The sequence below is a fragment of the Muscardinus avellanarius genome (genome assembly GCF_963383645.1).
Source record: "Muscardinus avellanarius genome assembly, chromosome: 5".
Classification (NCBI taxonomy): Eukaryota; Metazoa; Chordata; class Mammalia; order Rodentia; family Gliridae; genus Muscardinus; species Muscardinus avellanarius.
Genome location: NC_137790.1, coordinates 12,839,185 through 12,859,311, shown reverse-complemented (window position 1 = coordinate 12,859,311; position 20,127 = coordinate 12,839,185). Strand labels below are relative to the sequence as shown.

The 20,127-nt window shown below is 50.6% G+C and overlaps 1 protein-coding gene across 2 annotated transcripts in view; it reads right to left on the bottom strand.

The window, feature by feature from the left end:
• Positions 1-3,143: 3,143 nt before the first annotated feature.
• URB1 (URB1 ribosome biogenesis homolog) overlaps positions 3,144-20,127 on the bottom strand; it is a gene marked incomplete at both ends in the record, with an annotated part of 75,799 nt that continues 58,815 nt past the window's right edge. The window contains 9 exons of one of the 2 annotated variants that reach the window (XM_080696915.1): positions 3,144-3,325; positions 4,171-4,770; positions 5,557-5,798; positions 7,480-7,677; positions 8,723-8,832; positions 9,922-10,065; positions 10,482-10,588; positions 11,969-12,080; positions 12,859-13,019. In XM_080696915.1, coding sequence (XP_080553041.1) covers positions 3,144-3,325; positions 4,171-4,770; positions 5,557-5,798; positions 7,480-7,677; positions 8,723-8,832; positions 9,922-10,065; positions 10,482-10,588; positions 11,969-12,080; positions 12,859-13,019 — 1,856 coding nt within the window. The remainder of the gene's footprint in view (positions 3,326-4,170; positions 4,771-5,556; positions 5,799-7,479; positions 7,678-8,722; positions 8,833-9,921; positions 10,066-10,481; positions 10,589-11,968; positions 12,081-12,858; positions 13,020-20,127) is intronic. The other variant, XM_080696916.1, reaches the window with a different exon arrangement.

Here is a 20,127-nt window from a genome sequence, read left to right as displayed (position 1 = left end):
TACTAGGATGAGAAGCGTGCGCCACCACGCCCAGCTGGCGGTCACCTTACCATTCCTTCTGTAATACTGTCCCTGAATGCACTGGTCCATCTGCTTTGTTAGGACGCTGGAGAAGCCTGCCCAGCGCATGTGTCCTCCACTAACCCTGTCGCTCATCAGGGTGTGGGAGTGTCAGCACCACCTCCCCGCAGCTTTTCAGACCGGGGCCCAAGGGCATCTCCCCTGGAGGGAGACGGACAAATCTGCCAGCAGCTGGGCCTGCACCCAAGGGCAGACTAATCCATCTCCAGTGCTGTCGCAGAAGGAAACACACTCTTGAAGCTGGAGGCAGCGTCCTATTCTAGATGCCTCGTGTGTGACAGCAGATCTGAGGGGCCTCCAGTTGCCAACACCTCTGGCCTAGAGAGGGAGACAGCATCACAGTTCTAGGACCAGGGAACTCACATGTGCTACCCCCGACATTCAGGTAGGGAGTCATTGGTCTTATTTATTTTGGTGGTACTGGGGTTCCTGGAAACCCTTCTGCCTCTGATATATATATATATATATATATTATTGGCAGTAAGCCAATAAGTTTGGGAGTTTTAAATTTGGAAACAGGGTCTCTTAAGCCAGCAAGGCTGGCTTTGAACCTGCACGATCCTCCTGTCTCCGCCTCCCAAGCGCAGGGATTACAAGCGTGCGCCACCACACCTGGCTGATCTTATTTTTAAAATAACAATTTCCCTTTACTACCACAGCACTTAAAATATTCCTGTCCTTTGGTTATCCATGGGGTGATTGGTTGTAGGACCCAAGGATGTCAAAATCCACCAAATGCCCAAGTCCCTTTTGTAAAATGTATTTGTATACAATCTAGTCCCATCTTCTTGTTTACTTTTCCATAAACTCCCAAACTTATTGGCTTACTGCCCCCTTTTCAGAAAAAAAACCTACTCATTAACCCTGTATTTTTATTCAGTACCCCCAATTGCACCGGAAGCTACACCCACTTCCCAGGATCATGCCAGTGTCCCCTACCAGGGGCAGTGCCACTGATTTTTGGCAATCTGCTTTTTTTTTTTTTTTTTGAGGTACTGCAGATGGGACCCAGGGATATTCTACCTCCAAGCTATACCTCCAGCACTATTTTTTTTATTCTTTATTCTGAAACAGGGTCTCACTGAGTTGCAAAGGGCTTAATTAGCTGAGGCTGTCCCCGAACCATGATCCTCCTGTCTCAGTCTCCCAAATGCTGGGATTACAAGCGTGGGCCACCATGCCCAGCGAATCTGTGCTTTAAGTCATCTCTATAACTTATGATACCTAATGCAGGGCGTATAAAATAGTTGCAATACTGAGTTGTTTAAGGAATGCCAAGAAATCAGAAGTCCGTACATGTCCAGTACAGATGCATTTTTTCTCAATCTGCAGCTGGTTGAATCTGCAGATATGGAACTGCAGACACAGATGTGGAGGACCCACTGTATTTATAATTCAGTGCCTTGTACGTAGGTTTTGGTAAAGACTGCAACATCTATTCTCCATAGGCTGAGACGCTCCTCCCCGCCCCAGTGACTGCAAGATGAAACCACGCGGCGAGGGCCAAGTGTGGCCTTGCCAGACTTGGGGTGGACTGAGATGGGAACAGGACGAAGGGAAGCTGGTGAGCTTCAGAGATGCAGAAAAGGGGCGAGTTTGCTAAGACTGCTCTTTCGGACACGAGCCAAAACCCAGCTCTGAAGTCCTTGTCACTCATTCCATCATATTATTAAAAACCAGAAGCTACAATACAGGACCGCTCTCTGCAGAAAAAGAGGGAGCCGCGTCACCAGCTGGCATGGGGACACTCACCAAAGGACAAGTGTGACCAGAGGCCCCAGGGCTGCCCGGCAACCACTCCTTTCCCAGGGTTTGCATCAGAAGAGGGCAGCTGTCACCACTGAGTTGAGTGTGAGGCCTCCCCACTGCGCAGGATGTTAAACCCCAGCCCGTCACTGGAACCTCAGAACCCAGGAGGGCTGAGGCCAGGAGCCTGGGGTGCGGCTGTTAAATACCCCAGTACACGTCCAATTTAAACCTAAATACTGAACTTGAACTCCAGAACGGCCTCAGAGAATATTGCTGGACTTTTTTTTGCTGGACGGGAGAAATAAAAGACCCCTGCTTTTTGAAAAATGACCTCTATTAGTGCTAAAGGGATTATACATAGATAAGCATTACTCTTGTCTCAGTTAAAACCTGATTTAAAACAAGGTTCCAAAGAACACTGGGGTATACAAAGTGTAAATATTTAAGATGAGACCACGCCATTCTCAGTGCTGTATCATCATCCAGAGCATTAGAGCGCGGCCTCCCAAGTGGCAGGACCCCCAGGGCCCAGGGTGTGCGGGAGGGGCTTACAGAACAGGCCATACTGACTTGTCGGCTGCAGTACCCACTAACATATGAACCTTAACAGTCAGAGTGTGACCTATAAAATGTTTTTGGAAAAAAAAAGTAACCTGTTAACATCAATGACTGCAAAAGACAAAAACTATACAAAAATAGATATTTATTATCAAGAGATTATAAAATTAAAAATCTTATTTGAAACACATCTGTAAAAAACAGAGGGTGTCTTTCCAAATCAGAGGCCAAACCATTTTATACCTCAAGAATTTACTTTGTAACATCATTTGACTTAATAAAATAATCAACAAACTCTGCAGGGACTTATTGATCCAGTCATAAAAATTTTTATACTTCTTACAGACACAAAACTTGAAATATCTCTCTTCATGCTCATCAAAAGATATTTTTTTTGGACATTTTAGCTTGATTAGTCTTAAGTGTGTTCTGCACTCCCAAGCATCACCTCAGCTTTAGGAATTTCCTGTGAAGCACAATCAACTCCCGGACAAGAGAGGAAGGGTCCTGCCCGTGGGTGGAACCGCTCAGCCACCACGGCGCTGACCACTTGGGACACGTGGCCCCTTGGGCTCATCATGTATTGGTCAGTTAAATGAGGCCCTTTCAACTTTCGTTGTCAGAAAACTGAGTCGATGTATTGAATATGTTGTTTCATGTCTTCTCTGCAAACTCAATAAACACAACTCTCTGTAACTCAACAAAACTTGGAGAAGCTGGTGTTCGGCAGAGCGGGGGTGCTGGCCAGGAGGAAGTCACGTGTCTGGGGCCGCGGCAGCGATGTTCTTGCAGAGCACGACCAGGGCCTCCTCTTCACCACCGGGCACGTCCTCTGCGGCATCACAGACCATTCGGACATGGGCTAGGAGTGTGTCTGGCCGCTGGGCCCCCAGCCAGACGTCCTTAATGTACAGAGACACGAGGAAAGCTGCGGAGGCTGAGGGAGAGCCCGACAAGGCTGTTAGGAGCCACTCGGAAGGAGAGCAAGCCACCTGCCCAGGACACGCAGGGGCTTTGCGAAGCCGTCACACGCCCTGCGTCCAGATCATGGCACCCTCAGACCAGGCTATGGTGAAAAGCTAATCTTGCCTTGGCTTAATCGCTGTGCTAATCTTTGTGTTGATTTTAAAACGTGCCTTTCTACCGATGACTGTGAATGGTCTTAAAAAGACCAGCCTCTTGCTGGTTCCGAGCACCCAGGCCCAGAGCCAGCACTGAAGTCTGAAGAGTCGTATCATCTTTTCACACCCTGTTCTCAGCAGCATGAAGCTGGCCTCTGCTACCCGGTGGGCTGGCCTGCCCTGGCCCCCCTCTAATCCCCCAGCGACTAGGACGCCTCCCGAGCGGGCAGTTCACCCACAGTCTCCCCTGCATTCCAACCAGTGGGCACCTGCTACGTGCCAAAACCACAAGCTACGCGCGTGTGCCTTGTGCTCCTGTGTGGACTAGGTCTGTGCGCACACACACAGGCCTGGCTCTGAAATGAAACACAATTCTCCACTTGGGTAATGGTCCAAACACCCTGAGTTCTGCAGGGTGGACGGGTCCATCACCAGCGTTTCACCTGAGAGCCAGGGCAAAGACTTTCTTTGCCTTCACAGCCAGTGCCAAATGGCAAACTCCTTCACTCGCAGTGAAGGCCACCCGAATCCTTCACCATAGAACCAAACTTGATGAGGTTTGAAGGATGTTTCTGGCAGAGGCCTAACCAGCTCTCAGGAACACGTGCCCACCCCACCTACTCTGCATTTCTTCAGTTTTTTATTTAAAAGCCAGCATTACCTTGTGTGTCTTCACCCGGCGCGTTCAGAGAAGATGCCCACAGGGCCTCCACCGCCGAGTGGAGGGGGCTCTGCGTCTGGCCCCCGGCCGCCACCAGCGGCAGCATGACCGTGTTGAAGAGGCAGGCCACATCCCGCGCAGGCCCCGCCAGCGCCTCGGCGCTGCAGAGGCGGCTGTACAGCTTGAACAGGCCGCTCCTCACGGCGCTGTCCTGAACAAGGTCAGCCACCACCGCCGGGTGTGGCAAGATGTGGCCTTTGAGCCAGCCGAGGAGTCCTGCAGCCTCTGCCCTGCTGAGTGGGCACTCAGCCACTGACCTCAGCACCCAGCTGACCACCAGGGAAGCAACGGCATGCACAGGGCCAAGGGTCTCACTCTGCGGGCTGGCCCTGTCCTCAGGCCCCTGAGCAGGCCCAGGCCCGGGGACCACTGGCCCCCAGTGGGTCAGGATGGACCTCAGGAGGCCCCTGCACATCTCCAGGCTGGACGCGTCCAGCTCAGGGTCAGCCATCTCCTCGGTGCCCCCTGGCCGCCTCCTCCGGGCCCGCGGGCCTCTGGCTCGGGCTGGCACAGCCGGTCTGTGCTTATCCTTGATCATTTCTGTGCATGGACAAAAAGAGCATTAGGCTGCCTCCTGCCACACAGATTCCTCCAAAGGTCTCGGGGAGAAGGGTAGCTCAGGGCCTGGGCACTGGGCCCTGCTCCAGCACCACAGCCACCGGGCGCTCACTCGCTGGGGTGCTCACTAAGTGATAATGGGCTCCTCAACGCAGGAGAAGGCTGGGCGCACTGGCCTGCACCACTCGTCCCATTAGTCAGGAGGCAGAAGCAGCCCAGGAGTGTGAGCTCAGCCCGGGCGGTTCAGCGAAACCTTACCCCCCAACATACACACACCTGAGGAAAGCCCTGCAGGTGACCGCATCATGGCAGAAATCCAGGAGGTCTGCTCCTGTCTGCTGTGTTGACCCCATGCCAGGATGCCAGGATGCCAGGATGAGGTGGGGCCACCTCCTACCCCTTCATAGGTAAACACCCTAACACTCAGGTAGGTTAAGTGACGTTATAGGTTAGCGCCCTAACACACAGATAGGTTAAGTGACGTTATAGTTAGCGCCCTAACACTCAGGTAGGTTAAGTGACGTTATAGTTAGCGCCCTAACACTCAGGTAGGTTAAGTGACGTTATAGTTAGCGCCCTAACACTCAGGTAGGTTAAGTGACATAAAAGTAAAAATGCTACTATGTGGCAAGGCTGGAACTCAAACACCCCAGACACCCTGCCTGGGCTAACAGCTTTGGAGACGCTGCTGGGAGGGGGAGGGACTGGCTGCTGCGGGCGGGCCCAGCCCATCTGGGGCCAGCCGCGAGTCTGACGTCTGACACTTACTCAAGAGGTCCTTGACCTGGCACTTCTCTATGGTTGCACTCAGACCTTCCTGCAGCCTGAGGTCTCTTTCGATGAGGCTCCATTTGTGCAAGAGGACCAGCACGTCCTTGGTGGAAAGCACCGCCTCATTCACAGTGAGCCGGCCCATGTCCTTGAAGGCCTGCAGGACGGCGGCCCGGTACCCCAGCACCGACTCGAGCGTGGTGAAGAAGCTGGTCAGCTGGGCGGAGGCCAGGCTGGGCCTGTGGGAGCCGGCATACAGACTGAGCAAATGAGGCTACAGTGCCCTGCCAACACCGCGCCGTCCACCCAGGAACTAGCCTTTCCTTTAAACAGACACCTGGCATGGGCCCCAGAACACAGAAGAGGGAAAGTGAGTGCTCCAGGGAGGCAGAAAGGGAGACCTGGAGTCTGACCTCCACTCTGGAGGAAGAAAACTATTTGGAATCTTCAGCTAAACAAGATGGCCAGGCAGGGAAAGCTTGGGGTCAGGGTATCAGGAGCTGCACAGAACTCCAATCCAGGACTTCAGGTTCCTCTCCATCTTAGGAACTGCCAGATGCAAGCAGAAGGGGCCCAGAAAATCATCGTCCCCGTGGCCAAGGCCTGGCTGATGGGCACTGGAAGGAGACAAAGCTCCAGGAGAACTAAAATTCAGTAACATCCATTCCACACAGTGTTAAAAACTGAAACCAGCTGTGTGTGGCAGGGCCTGCCTGTAATCTCAGTCCTCGGGAGGCCAAGATTCACGGGTAGCCTGAGCAATTTAGCAACTCTCAGCAACTTAGTGAGACTCCGTTTCAAAAGAAAAAGTAAAAGGGCTGGGGCTGGAGCTTAGAAATAAAATGTCCCTTGGTTCAACACCCAGTACCAAAGAAACAAAGAAAAGCTAAAACAAAACAAACAAACAAAACCCTAAAATGAAAACCATGATTCTAAAGAGCAATTAATTCTCAGGTGGCAACGTGTCCCCCGACAACTTGAAAATAAAGATCTTGATTGTCCAGCAGTGACTCAATTTAACTTGGAATCACATAAAACAAAATGTCCCATTCTTTACCAAGAAATGCTCCATTCTGGACACAGTCTACTTGCTCTCCATCTTCTGATTTGTTAGCATACATCACTTCCCAAATTGGAATTATGCATGCACACAGTGTCTCTTCTCAACCTGGGGGAATCTGAGGAGAACTGAGCTCTCCGGAGGAAAATAAGGGCCTGACTCAAGGAATCAGATGAAAACACTGAAATGTTCAAGCAGACTTAGACACGTGCGACTTCGCAGGCTAACAGAGCAGAGCACAGCTGGTGAGCACCTGTCTAAGGTTAAGGTCAAAGAAAATGCGCTCTTCTGCAGAAAGTCATCCGGGGAGGTGGTTTGCCCGCTAAAGATGACCTACTGTCATGTGTTTTAGTCTTTCTTCCTTTTCTTTTCTTTCTTTCTCTCTGTTTATTTCATGCCTTTTACTTCCTTCCTTCCTTTCTTCCTTCCTTCCTTCCTTCTTTCCTTCCTGTTCTGAAGATTGTACCTAGGTCTTCACACATGCTGGGCAAGGGCACTGCCTCTGAGCGATGCCCCCCACCTCTCCCCAGACAGTTTTATCTTTATTTTGAGGCAGGTCTCACTAAGTTGCTCAGGCTTAGCCCGGAACTTGTGACCTTCCTACCTTGGCCTCCTACGTCCCTGAGATGCCAGGCCCGTGCCACCATGCCTGGCTCACTGTAGGGTTTAAGTGTGTTGAGTTCTCATGGCCTCGATGAGGAACTCTGTAGTGCTGGCACCAGCTCTCAGCCTGACCAGGCCAAGCCGTGATGCAGAGCCCACGTGGTGGTGTCCACAGTGTCAGTAAAGAGCAGCAAGTGGCCCCCGAAGCCACAGCCTCACGCAGGCCCAGCACGGGCCCCCGGTGGGGGCAGGCTCACCTCAGGTGCTTCGCGAGTGCCACGAGGACGTACAGAAACTCGTTGACCAGGTGCAGGGCGAGCAGCTTGCGGGGCTCACGGGGGCCAGGCTGGCAGGGCGGCTGGCTGTCCCTCTCCACGCCCTTGTCCCCCAGGTTGGTCACCCACAGCGTGTGCAGCAAGGAGATCACGTTAGACAGCAGCGGAGTCTCCAGAAACCTGAAACGGAACGCGGCAGTGGTCTGGCACTGCCTCATCCTCTCCCATGAGGGAGCCTGGATGCAGGGGGGCGGGGCCTCAAAGCAGGGCAAGGCGCTGGAGGCTGCCCCGGGGCCCTGGGAGGGAGAGCAGGCTGCCTGGGGTACACATGAGCTTCCCAGGACCCTGTGTTCCTCTGCAACCTGAGGCCCGCCTCGGGAATTCTGCAGCTACTGCGGCACACAGCCCCACTGCTGCCCCATTATGGTAACAATGTCATTTCTCAAACATCAAGGCGTTAGCTAGGAACAGATAACAGGCCAATTACGCCTTCTTTAAATTTCAAACAGTTTTGAAATTGATGTCCAAGGATATAGAAGATTTAGACTATCACTTCTTTTTTAGAGATTGTAGAAAATATTTTAAAAACTGGATGAAAGCGCCTGGGACTTCTGACTTCCCAGGTGAGTGGTTAGTTCTTTGAAAGACAGCTCCCTCCTGCCGAGTGCAGCCTGCTGTGCGGGAGTCTTCAGCTCTTCAGACAGCCTCAAGCCCAGGGAGCAACCAGGAGTCACAGCAAACTGCCGCCTCCAGCCCTGCGGCAGCGTGGGCTTCTGGGTTCCCAGACTCTGCGCCAGCAACAGGGTGCTGAGCCCGTCACACCAGGGACTTCAACGAGCCTTCTAGAGATTGGAGGCTTCCTGCACCTACTTAAAGAGGGGCTGCAGGTGTCAGATGACTGCACACTATTTCACCCCAGAAAGCTGGCCAGTGTCCCCAGGAGGCGTGCAAACCACACCAGCACAGACAGGAAGGGTGCCCCGGCCTCCACCAATGTGAATGGCTGCTGGTGTCTGTTGCTCCAAAGCACACGAGTCTTCAATGGAGGAAAAGCCACAGGAGCATCACCGAGAGCTGGACCGCCCTGCGGGGAGGGCTGGGGCGGCAGAGGACACTTTGAGAGCATGGCTTCTACCGGACGTTCCGCTGACACCAGCCGGTAGCAGACATCGTGTCTCCGTTCCACCTTCTGGCCTAATGCGTATCTCGTGCAGGAGGTACTTACTTGCCCTCAATGATGGGTAAGAGCCACGTCAAAAGGCTGTAGTCTCGTATCATTTCATAGGCAGATCTGGCAACCCGGGCAGCATTCTGCAGAATTTCCAGAATCCAATTCTGAAAACCCCAAACAGGAAGATAACTCCTCAGTGGGAAACTGAACTTGCTTGATCAAAGGAACGATGTCAAACAGCAATGGCATGCTATGGTTACCGGTGGCTGCTACAGATGCACACTGCTCTGCTACGCCGCCTGCGTGGTGGCTGTGAAGGCAAGTGTCCTTCCCCAGGGACAGCCAGAGGACTGGCTTCCAGCAACAACGCGCCTGGGGAGACCCCGTTCCTGCTAGCCCATCGTCAGGAGCCAACCACAGGCAAAGACGCACCACAGGAAGCACAGGGCCCCTGATGCAGCGGCCCAGCCCAGAGCGATCCACTGTCAGCCTCTGTTTCAACACCAGGAAAAGGGCCATGAACACAGCACTGCCCCTGAACCGCTCGTGGGTGCTTCAAAAATCTCAAATGCCATGAAGATTAAAAGCTACTATACTCAAATGCCACTTATTCCAGTGTATTTCTGTATCCCAACTCATTCCTCCTATCCCTCCCACATTTGACATGTTATCAGAAATAAAAGCTGACTGGGCTAAGAATTAACCAAAATATCAAAGCCTTTCCATGTTTACTTCTTCCAATAACCCAAGTTTTTAAAACACACACACAAATCAGCTCTGGTTCTAGGAGACAAAGCAGAAGACACAGATTCTGCTCGGCTAGGGGAGGCGGGCGGCGGGAACACTCAACTCATTTTTCTACTGAGCGTGGACGTGTCTGTGCACTAACTGAAATCCTGGTGGCTCCAGGGCACCTCTGCCACTCACACAGAGTGATGTCCTCCGAGGCCAGCTCCACAGGCTCATGACCATGATTAGTCCCTCCCCTTGGGAAGGCAAAATAAAGAGGCTCCTCTCGGTCAAGGGCACAGTAAGAGGGCCGTGTGCAAAGCACTCCATCAGGGGCCAGGCGATCCTGGGTGTCACGACAGCGCCGAGTGAATCAGCCTGCATGGCAAGCAGGCCACAGGACAGGCGTTAATGGAATCTTGTTTTCTCTAATTCACATCCAGCCTGGGTTTTGAGTTCACGAGTACGTGGCTTCCAAAAAAAAACTCCTATTCAGTCCCAAAGAAACCCGCGGGACCGCTCACCTGTGCCACCTCGTCACACAAGGGGCTGCTGAAGAAGGACAGGATGATGTGGAAGACCCCTCGCCTGGCGCACAGCTCGTAGCAGTGCTTGTCGCGAATCCCTTGCCGCAGAATTTCAAGCACCCACTCCTGTTCCGTTTTATGCTGTAACCCAGGCAAACAAGAGGGTATTATGAACTTCACTAAAGCCCTTTCATCTGACAATGCTACAAACACTACTCTTTTCAAGTGGTGGCAAAAACTGTGCCACAGCAGCCCCGGCCTGCCTTCTGGCTGGTATCATTAACAATGGACACTCATCTTTGATTCCGTTTCTTCAGGTGAGGAATAAAGGACCAAGTGAAGCTTAAGCCCCACGCCGTGCTAAGTAAGGCTGGAGCTCACAAAAGGAGATCTAATACTTAACCCAGGGACTGGCTAAGGGACTAGGAGAACACCACAGAATGACGGTCTGAGGCCGCAGCCAGGGCCTCCTGCTCAGGACCGCCCCGCTCTGCAGCCTGTGAGCAACTGAAGGCAGCACCCAGAGCCTCTGGGGACCTCGGCTCCCGCACCCTTACCTCAAAGTCGGAGCTGTAGAAGAACTGGTAGAAGCCCGGCACCTTGTCCATGTGCAGGTACTCATGTGACAGCAGGAACTTGCTGATCTTCCAGTACATGTGCTCCTCTGAGAACAAGGCATCAGTCACTGACCGCAGGCGCCAACAGGACACCCTGAGGCCGCAGTGTGTGTGTGTGCGGGGGCACTTGGGCTGTCAGCCAGAAGTCTAGATCACTGGCCCTTGAGTTGGACACCTGACTGCAACCACACAGGGGCTTTCTCTTGTGTCCCAGGAGCCATGTGGACGAGAGCGCACCCAGCAGCCCACCTGCCTCTGTCTCCCGCGGAGGAGCCGGCCCCGCAAGGGAGGCCCAGGCACCTGCCAGGAACCTTGGCTTGGTAACACTACAGGACAGTGGACAGACACCCTCTTTCTGCTAGAGAAGCCCAGAACCTTCTGCTGCCCCGCCCACCACCACCCACACGAGGACCAATGCGGGCCAGCTCCGACCAGCGCCACCCACTGGATGGGAGGCCAGGCCCACAAATGTCATGGTCTCTGCTCTATTTTCTTCTGATCGGTTCTCTTCTTTGGAGCCTGCAAATGGTTAATTATTTCCCCTCCACCCTAAATATCCAAGGCAGAGAAAACCATGTAATAAAACCACACAGGAACAGATGAAACTCAGGTCTGAGTTCTAAGAGCAGCTTGACCATGAGCCAGCTGCAAGGCCTTGGGCACGCCGTTTAACCTCGGGGCCTCGGCTGCTGTGGGGTGGAGGGGACCAGCGGGCTGTCTCCTCATTTGAGCTATGACCACGCCACAACAAAACAACCCTGTAAATGCTAGGGTACCAACACCCTCTTTTTACTCACAACCCCCAAACAACGCAGTGATGAACCGATGTCTCGGCAGTGGGGTCCTGCACCCGTGGGGGATGAGCGGAGCTGAATCCTAACTCCCTGCACAGCGACTCCCATGCTCTCTAGCAGAAGACCCACGACCACGCTAACCCTGGCGGTGCTGAGCACGGCTGGGAGGGCGCTGGTGTGTGACCCGCGTCACCAGCCTGCTCTCCCAGAGGCAGGAGGGGATGCTACCGTCAACCCCATTCTAGAGTGGAGAAACTGAGGCAGGGAACGGTCTGAGGCCCCCTGGCTCGAGTCCAGGCTCTCAGGCCCTGGGTTAGTCCCCTGCTGTGGTCACATCTAGAAATACTGAACACTTGATCCCCCTGATTTGTATTTGTTTTATTCAACTACAACCAAAGACAAAAATGCAGTCCTTCCCCCATCATACACACTGTTCTTAGCCTTGCTCTTTCATTTTCTTTTTCTGGACTTTACCCCCAGGGCTCATGACTGGCCTATTTGCTGTGCACTACTGACGGGCATTAAGGCGGCTCCCAGCCCTTCGCTAATGGGAACGTGGAGTGACGTCACCTCCCAGCAGTGGACTTGCTCAGCTCAAATGCTGGGTTTCTCCTCAACTTAATTACAGAGTACCTGGTTTCAAAATCTGCTGGGCCGCCTTGGCAATGAAGAGAGTCAGCGTGAAAGTGAGCTTCAGGTTTGGAGTTCGGATACCATTCCGGACTATATCCAACAGGTAGAGTAGCTGGAAAATGAGGAAGGGAAGAAATAAAAAAGCCGGGAATTCTCAGGACTGCGACTGTCTTGTTTAACAGAACCAGCTCTGCAGGGTAGGGACACTGAAGGCGCAGCTCTCACTGGAGGGCACCACGCTGGCCACCATCTCAGGGACACTTTTTTTTTGTGGTACTGGGGGGGTGGGACCAAGGGGCTTTTCTAACTCCAGGCTGTACTCCCAGACCTATTTTATACTTAATTCGGAAACAAGGTCTCACTAAGTTGCTGAGGCTGGCTTCGTACCTGTGCAATCCTCCTGTCTCAGCCTCCCAAGTACTGGGATTACAAGAGTGTGCCACCACGGCCGGCTGAGGGACACTTCCTGCTTTTACTTTTCTTTGGTAGGAGGCCCATGCCCAGCAGCAGAGGGAAACCTGGCATTGTCCCCAAAAGTTCAATCTGCTCTTGTTTCTCTGCCAGCACAGGGCAATGTTGGGGGATAAAAGCCACTTCACCACTGAGCTTAGACCAAAAAACAGATTTCCTTATGAGAAGCAATAAAATAAGCCAAGTTAGGATTTACCGCACCTCAGAAATCTAACAATAGAAATGCAACCATTGGTCTACCCACAGGAAGGAAGCCCACAAGGGGAACCTTTGTCCTGCTCCCCAGGGGCTGAGGATCAAGGCAGCCCCAGCATCGCCTCCCCCAGGGAGCAGGCTGCTCTAGCAGCCTCCAGCAGTATCCTCGGGAAGTCCTCCTACTGGACCACGTGGACAGCCAGCTCCCCCTGCTTCCTCCTCACCTGGGACTGCTCCCGGAAGCGAGCCCCCTCCAGGTGTGAGTAGAAGGCCGCCAGGACATAGTAGGCTGCAGCGCGCATCTGGGGGTCATAGCTGCTGAGGGCCGCGATGGTTAGGCCCAGAGCATTGGAATCCAGAAACTTCCGACAATCCACCACAAATTCTACAGGAGGGAAAACACTGCATTAAACACACAACAGGATTTCATGATTCTTGTGCAAACTGGAGAATTCAATTTCCGTTTGCATCTTACCAACATCAGCCTCATGTGCGGGGAAAAAAGGAAGCAGGTCTCTTTGTGGCTGCCCCTCACTGCTGCTGCGGTTGGACAAAAATGCATGTTCCCTTCTGTGGCAATAATTACCATGTTTCTAAGTTGCGGGTAAATCCTAACTGGGATTTATTTTGCTGCTTCTCATGAACGCACAATGAGCCAGAGAGGAACAGAGGCAGCGCTGAGACCCACGGAGCTCTCAGCTGCCCGAGGACAGCTGGGGGTCAGCAGAGCAGAGGTTCCGAGTCAGCCTGGGCAGCCCACTGCCTCGGGGCTCCTGTCCACAAGCACCCCAGAGGGGAGGGGAAGCTGGGAAACAGCCAGTGGGACCTGGACCGTCGATGATAAAAGTCCAGCAAAAGCTGAAGCAAAAGCTGAGCAAAAGCTACAGGCCAAGAGCCTGCCGTCCGGCCGCTGTGAGACCTCCAGACGCCCCCAGTGGCTCCATGGCAGAAGAAGGCCGAGCGAGGTCAGGTGCCAGGGAACCAGCCTCGCCACAGCTCAAAGGGCGTTCACTAGGAAATGCAGACGCTCAAGTCCTTTCCTGATAACTGAGGCCTTTTTTTTTTTTTTTTTTTTTTTTTTTGGTGGTACTGGGGTTCCTGGAAGCCCTTCTACCTCTGGGCTACACTCCCAGACCTATTTTTACATTTTCATTTGGAAACAGGGTCTCCTAAGCCAGCGCGCGCGGCTGGCTTCGAACCTGCGCGATCCTCCTGTCTCTGCCTCCCAAGCGCGGGGATTACAAGCGTGCGCCACCACGCCCGGCTAACTGAGGCCTTTTTACAAGACAATTCTGTCCAGAAGAACTTAGAGCAAAGTCTCAGAATAAAGACAGGACACCTTATTTAAAAACAATCTGGTCAAGATAATTACCCGCAATGGCGTTCTGTAGATTGACCTGTGACCTAATGCAGAGAGAAATCAAGCCGACTGAAATGATTGCCCTGAGTAATCGTGTAACACACCACCAATGAAAGATGTAGCAGCAATAGCATTTTTAAAAGGCAAAGGAAAGATGGAACATGGTAAAGATATGAAGCACATAAAAATCCAACTGAGTTTCTAGAGATGGCAACTAAGATGTGTGAGACAAAAATGTGCTGCACAGAATGATCAGATTAGATACTGAAAAAAAACCCCTGCAAACAGAAATTCAAAGACAGCAATAGAAACTATCAAAACTGAAATAGGGGAAACAATTTATAAAACATGATCAGAGTATCAGGGAGCCATGGGGACAATCTAAGCAGCCTAACAAGTGTAACTGGGGCTCCTGGAAATTCTGAAGAAATAATGGTCCACAGCTATAACTGTATACAGCCAAGAAGCTCAGGACACCCAAGCACAACAAAGAAAAGAACACCAAGGAGCACCATAACCGGAACGCTTGAGACCAGCGACGAGAAAAACATCTCAGAAGCTGCCATGCAACATACAGAACAATGGTAAGAATGGCAGATTTCTTGTTAGTAACGTTGCAACCCCAAACCACTGAAGCAACAGCTTTCTAGTAAGAAATAAATTTCAAAAACTGTCAACCGAGAACTTTAATCTCCCATGAAAACCTTTCAAAATCTTCTTCAGAAAGACTTCATCACCAGCGGACCTAAACTTCTAAAATTCTTAACAGAAGTATTTTGGGAAGAAAGAAAATGATACCAGGGAGAAAATGTGGGTCTATACAGAGGAATGAGAAGAACAAGAAATGGCACCTATGAAAAAGGAGACTATTAGAGAAAAGGGGTCAGGGGAAGAGGAGGGAGGGTGATAGGGAGCAGGATTAAAGTATGTTATGTACGAGTGTGCCACCACGAGACCCACTTTTCTGTAAAATAATATACACTAATAGAAAAAAGAAATGGTAACTATATGGTAATTTCAAGTACTTAAATCTCTTAGCCAGGCGTGGTGGCGCACGCATGTAATCCCCGCACTTGGGAGGCGGAGACAGGAGGATTGCGCAGGTTCGAAGCCAGCCGTGCTGGCTTAAGAGACCCTGTTTCAAAAAAAAAAAAAAAAAAAAAAAACTATAAAAATAGGTCTGGGAGTGTAACCCGGAGGTAAAGGGTTTCCAAGAACCCCAGTACCACCAAAAAATAAATAAATAAATATATATATATATATATATAATCTTTTTAATATTGACAATTCGAGCTCCAAATGCTGGGAGGCTGAGACAGGAGGATCAGCTACTTAATGAGGCCCTTCACAACTCAATGAGACCCTGTTTCAAAATAAAGAACAATAATAAATAAATAAAAGGGCTGGGGGATGTAGCTCAGAGGTAGAATGCCCCTGGGTTCCATCCCTAGTACTAAAACAACAACAAAATAATAATAATGACAATTTGAAGCGAAAGTAACAACTGATTGAAAGGTTTATCAATACTGAAGTAAGATGTATGGTAAGAACAGCATAGAGGCCAGGAAGGCAGAAATGGATCCACACAATCGTAAACTAAAGATGTGTACTATCAACCCTAAAGCAACCCCCCCACACATTTATAGCCAAACTCCAATAGAGAAGATAAAATGGAGTCAGATCAATAATCTCATTAAATATAAATAATGTATATGTGACAATTAGAAGGCAGAGATGGTCAGACTGGATAAAAATAAGAACTACATGCTGCCTACCAGAAGTCCACTTTCCATAACAAGACTCAGAATAAAAGTAAAATTATGTGATTCTTGGTTGCCAATAGCTATGGAACCCAGGGGCATTCTACCTCCAAGCTATACCCCCAGCCATATGTGTGTGTGTGTGTGTGTGTGTGTGTGTGTGTGTGTGTGTGTGTGTATATATCTCACACATACTTTTTTTTTTTTTTTTGGTACTGGCGATGGAAACCAGGGGCATTCTACCTCTGAGCAATATTTTTTATTTTGAAACAGGGTCTCACTGAGTTGCAAGGGACCTCATTCCGTAGTAGCTGAGGCTGGCTGTGAACCACGATCCTCCTATCTCAGCCTCGCAAATGCTGGGATTACAAGTATGTGCCACCACGCCCAGCCCAAACTTTTTAAAAGCATCAAACTGTGGATAAAATTATATTGTTTTGGAAAAGAAGAGATGTGTTTAAAAGACACCTACATACCTACATAAAAAATACATGTAAACAGAATGTATTTGGGAGAGAGAACAGTCTAAACATTTAATATTACACTCGTTAAAAGAGCTAGCACTCAGCTGGCTGGGGTATTTTTAGTAATTACTGACATTCCAAGACGAATGAATTTTCCACGTGTCCCTGAGGGAAAATCTACTTCATGTTTCATGGTCGTGCCTCCTACTCCATAGAAGTCTCGGCTGTGTAATCCTTATGGAAAAATGTTGCCCTTGGGATGCTCAAAATATAATAGGCTATTTAAAAGTAATTATAAATGCCATTCTCTCTGTTTTAGGAACCTCAAGAATAGTGATTTGGCCTTCTGATAACAGACTTTTAGATCAAAACAGCTTAACCAGGACATTCAGCCTGTGTTGGTGGGCTTTCGTGCTGTGCACCTGTGCTCCTGAAGCATCAGAAGCCTTCTGGTGCGTGCCCCCTCAAGCACCCCCACAAGCGCAGGTCAGGTAGGGCTCATTGGGGCGAGGAGAGTCGGTGGGGCCCGTGCTCCGGTCGTCAGGTGACAAGGCTCAGAGAACACTGGGCCTTCCTGAGCTGGCTGCTTGTGGCATGTGTGAATTATGAGCTGCAGATTTCAGACCTGTCCTGTTGTGGACAAGAATCTGCTGTGGAAAAAGTTGTCAGTGCCACTGCTAACGACCTTGGCTGGCCTTGGCTCTGGGACAACGACTAAAAGAAGGAAGCCATAGTGAGGTTTATGAAAATAGGCCCCCACTTGTAGCAAAGGGTTGAAAATGGAGCTGTAAGATGTGCCAGTCTGCAGACTGGCAGCCACACATCAAGACTAATCATACGCCCAAGTTAGGACTGCAAGGAGTTTGGCAGTATCTGGGGCCAGGTCTGAAGTAAGGTTTATCAATACCATTGGGGCCTTCCGCTAGTTTGGATGAATCTCACAAATATGTGGGAAAAGGAAGCTTGACACCAATGGCTGCATGGTGTCCACTGCTATTTACGTCAAGTTCAAATATAGGAGTAGGGCTTGAGGAGCTACCAACCATGCTCTGGCTGCTGGCTTCACCCAACTCCACCTGTACAAGCACAGTTCTTGTACTTTCCCGTATGACACAATTTAACTCATTTTAGTGCTAGGAATTTTCTTCTCCTGCGGAACTGTTGTGCTTCTTTTCAAAATTTGCTTAAACCATCAGGTTCCCATTTTTTCACTTGGGGACAAAAGATGAACCTAGCTTTGGGGGACACCTTGGCTTTTGGTGTATCCATTTACCTTCCACCTCTATGCCTTTTTTTTGTTTGTTTGTTTTTTGTTTTTTGGTGGTACTGGGGTTCCTGGAAGCCCTTCTACCTCCGGGCTACACTCCCAGACCTATTTTATATTTCTGAAACAGGGTCTCTTAAGCCAGCACAGCTGGCTACAAACCTGCGTGATCCTCCTGTCTCCGCCTCCCAAGCGCGGGGATTACAAGTGTGCGCCACCACGCCCGGCCACCTCTATGCTTTTTTTTTTTTTTTTTTTTGGTGGTACTGGGGTTCCTGGAAGCCCTTCTACCTCCGGGCTACACTCCCAGACCTATTTTTACATTTTTGTTTGGAAACAGGGTCTCTTAAGACAGCGCGCGCGCGCTGGCTTCGAACCTGCGGGATCCTCTTGTCTCTGCCTCCCAAGCGCGGGGATTACAAGCGTGCGCCACCACGCCCAGCCACCTCTCTGCTTTTTGAAATGTTCTACTTGAATGTAAATTAAGTGCTATCAGTACTGCAAGTTACTGAAAATCCTTTCCCAAAGTGGGAATCCATGTGGTTGGAATTGTTCTTTGTGTACTGGGGAATGAACTCGGGGGCCACTGAGTTACACCTCCAGCCCTTTTTTATTTTGAGACAGGGTCTCACTTAGTTGTCCAGGCTGGCCTCAAACTTGTGACCCTCCCGCCTCAGTCTCCTGAATCATTGGAATTGCAGAAGTGTGCCATCACACCTGGCAGGCTCTATATTTATTTTTTGCTTTATGATACCAATAAGTTTTAAATGGGTTGTGCTGAGAGATTCACAGGTAAGGATAATGGTGACTGGTACATTTCTCTAATTTAAAAGACCATTTTTCGCCAGGCGTGGTGGTGCACGCTTGTAATCCCCGCGCTTGGGAGGCGGAGACAGGAGGATCGCGCTGGTTTGAAGCCAGCCTCGCTGGCTTCAGAGACCCTATTTCCCAATGAAAAGGTTAAAAAATAGGTTTGGGAGTGTATCCCGGAGGTAGAAGGGCTTCCAGGAACCCCAGTACCACCAAATAAATAAATAAATAAATAACCATTTTTTCTAGCCACTTCCCCTCATAAAAGTCCTGCCAGGACTTTTCTTGCTCTCTATCAAAAAACAATAATGATAAAAAGCACAATACTGAAGACTGAAAAAGAGCCACCTGATTTTCCCATGAACTATTTCACAAGCCTCTGCCTCTGTCTCCTGGGCTCTACTGTAAGACAAGGGAAGAGACTACATGATTTACTCTGATTCACGATAGTTGTAGTGGCCAGCAAACTTGTGTGTTTAGACTCTGGATGATTTATTTTCATGTTTGATGAAGAACAGACTTAGCTGGCACTGTCAGCACACAGTGGTCAGAAGAGCTTCCTGACCAGACTGGTGGCCCTGCCTATCTGTGGCCTCCAGGGCAGTTAAGATACCTATCTGCTACTATCATTTCTGACATTTATATGTGATGGCCCCTGCTCTCTTGCAAACAAAAAACAAAAACAAACCCAGCTTCATCAACAGAATACAGTGCAGAATACAGTGTTGTTCCTCACAGGGAGCTAGTGCCAGCACAAAGGGCCCCTGGGGAAATCTTGACGAAAACCTAGACCTCTTTGATCCTTTTAAAAGGGATACAAAGGGCAGTGGTAGAGGCTCAGCAAATCTGTTCATGGTTAGGAGCATTTGGGTATGAGAAGGAAATTTCAAGTGTAAAAAGAGGGAAAACAGAAAGGATGGTGGGATGTGGTCTTCCTAGTCCACCGAAATGTATCCAGTGATTAAGGCCATACACAGGCCTTAATGGGGCAGGCCATGCTACGGAGCACAGAAGCCGAGCACACATCTCCAAGCCCCTGCCACACCTGCGGCCCCTAGTCCTTTCCCGCAGGCCCTTGGGAATCTCAGGCCAAAGCAAGCCGGACGGCAGAACAGGAACTGGTAACACGTATTCCCTCTAGAATCAGGAAACACAGCCAGAGGGCAGGTGCACAGGAGATTTTTACTATCAGCACCACCTGAATTTGAACTTGAGCGTATCTTATGATATTAAAACTCAACTAGACTCCCAATTCTGGGAAGATGGAGTAGACAGTTTTCTCTATTCTTCCTATTAAGTACCGTTACAGATCTTGAACGTGTGTAAAAACAAACCTAAGACGACTGTGAAGTGGAGAAAGCAAGTCCACCTGCTCAGGACCGCGAGAGCCAAGAAGAGCAGGAGGTGCGCTCCCTGCGGTGCTTGTGCCCCCAGACCCCAGGCGTGGGGCCAAGGAAGGGCAGGCCCGCAACTGCCACAGGCACTGGCCACCCAAGTCTGCCTTCTCCAGCCAGCAGTAGGAACGGTGAGGGCTAGCAAGACAGAACCTTTCAGAATCAACAGCACGACTCCAGCCAAGCATTTCTACACCTGCCAGGCTGTAAGGAGGGCCCGATGCCTCTGTGGAGCCAACTCGCAGCCTCGCATCCCCTGCTGCTCCCTACTGGGAGAGCAGAGGAAGCCTGGTGGAGAGCAAGGCCTTCCGCCACTGCCCGTTGTAGCGCTCCAGGAACAGCCACCGTCCCCTCCCGCCCACGACACCTCCCTGGAGGCCGCTGCCACAGCGCAGCAGAGCGGAGGAAAGGAGGCCTTTTCAGCAAACGGGGGCTGAACAA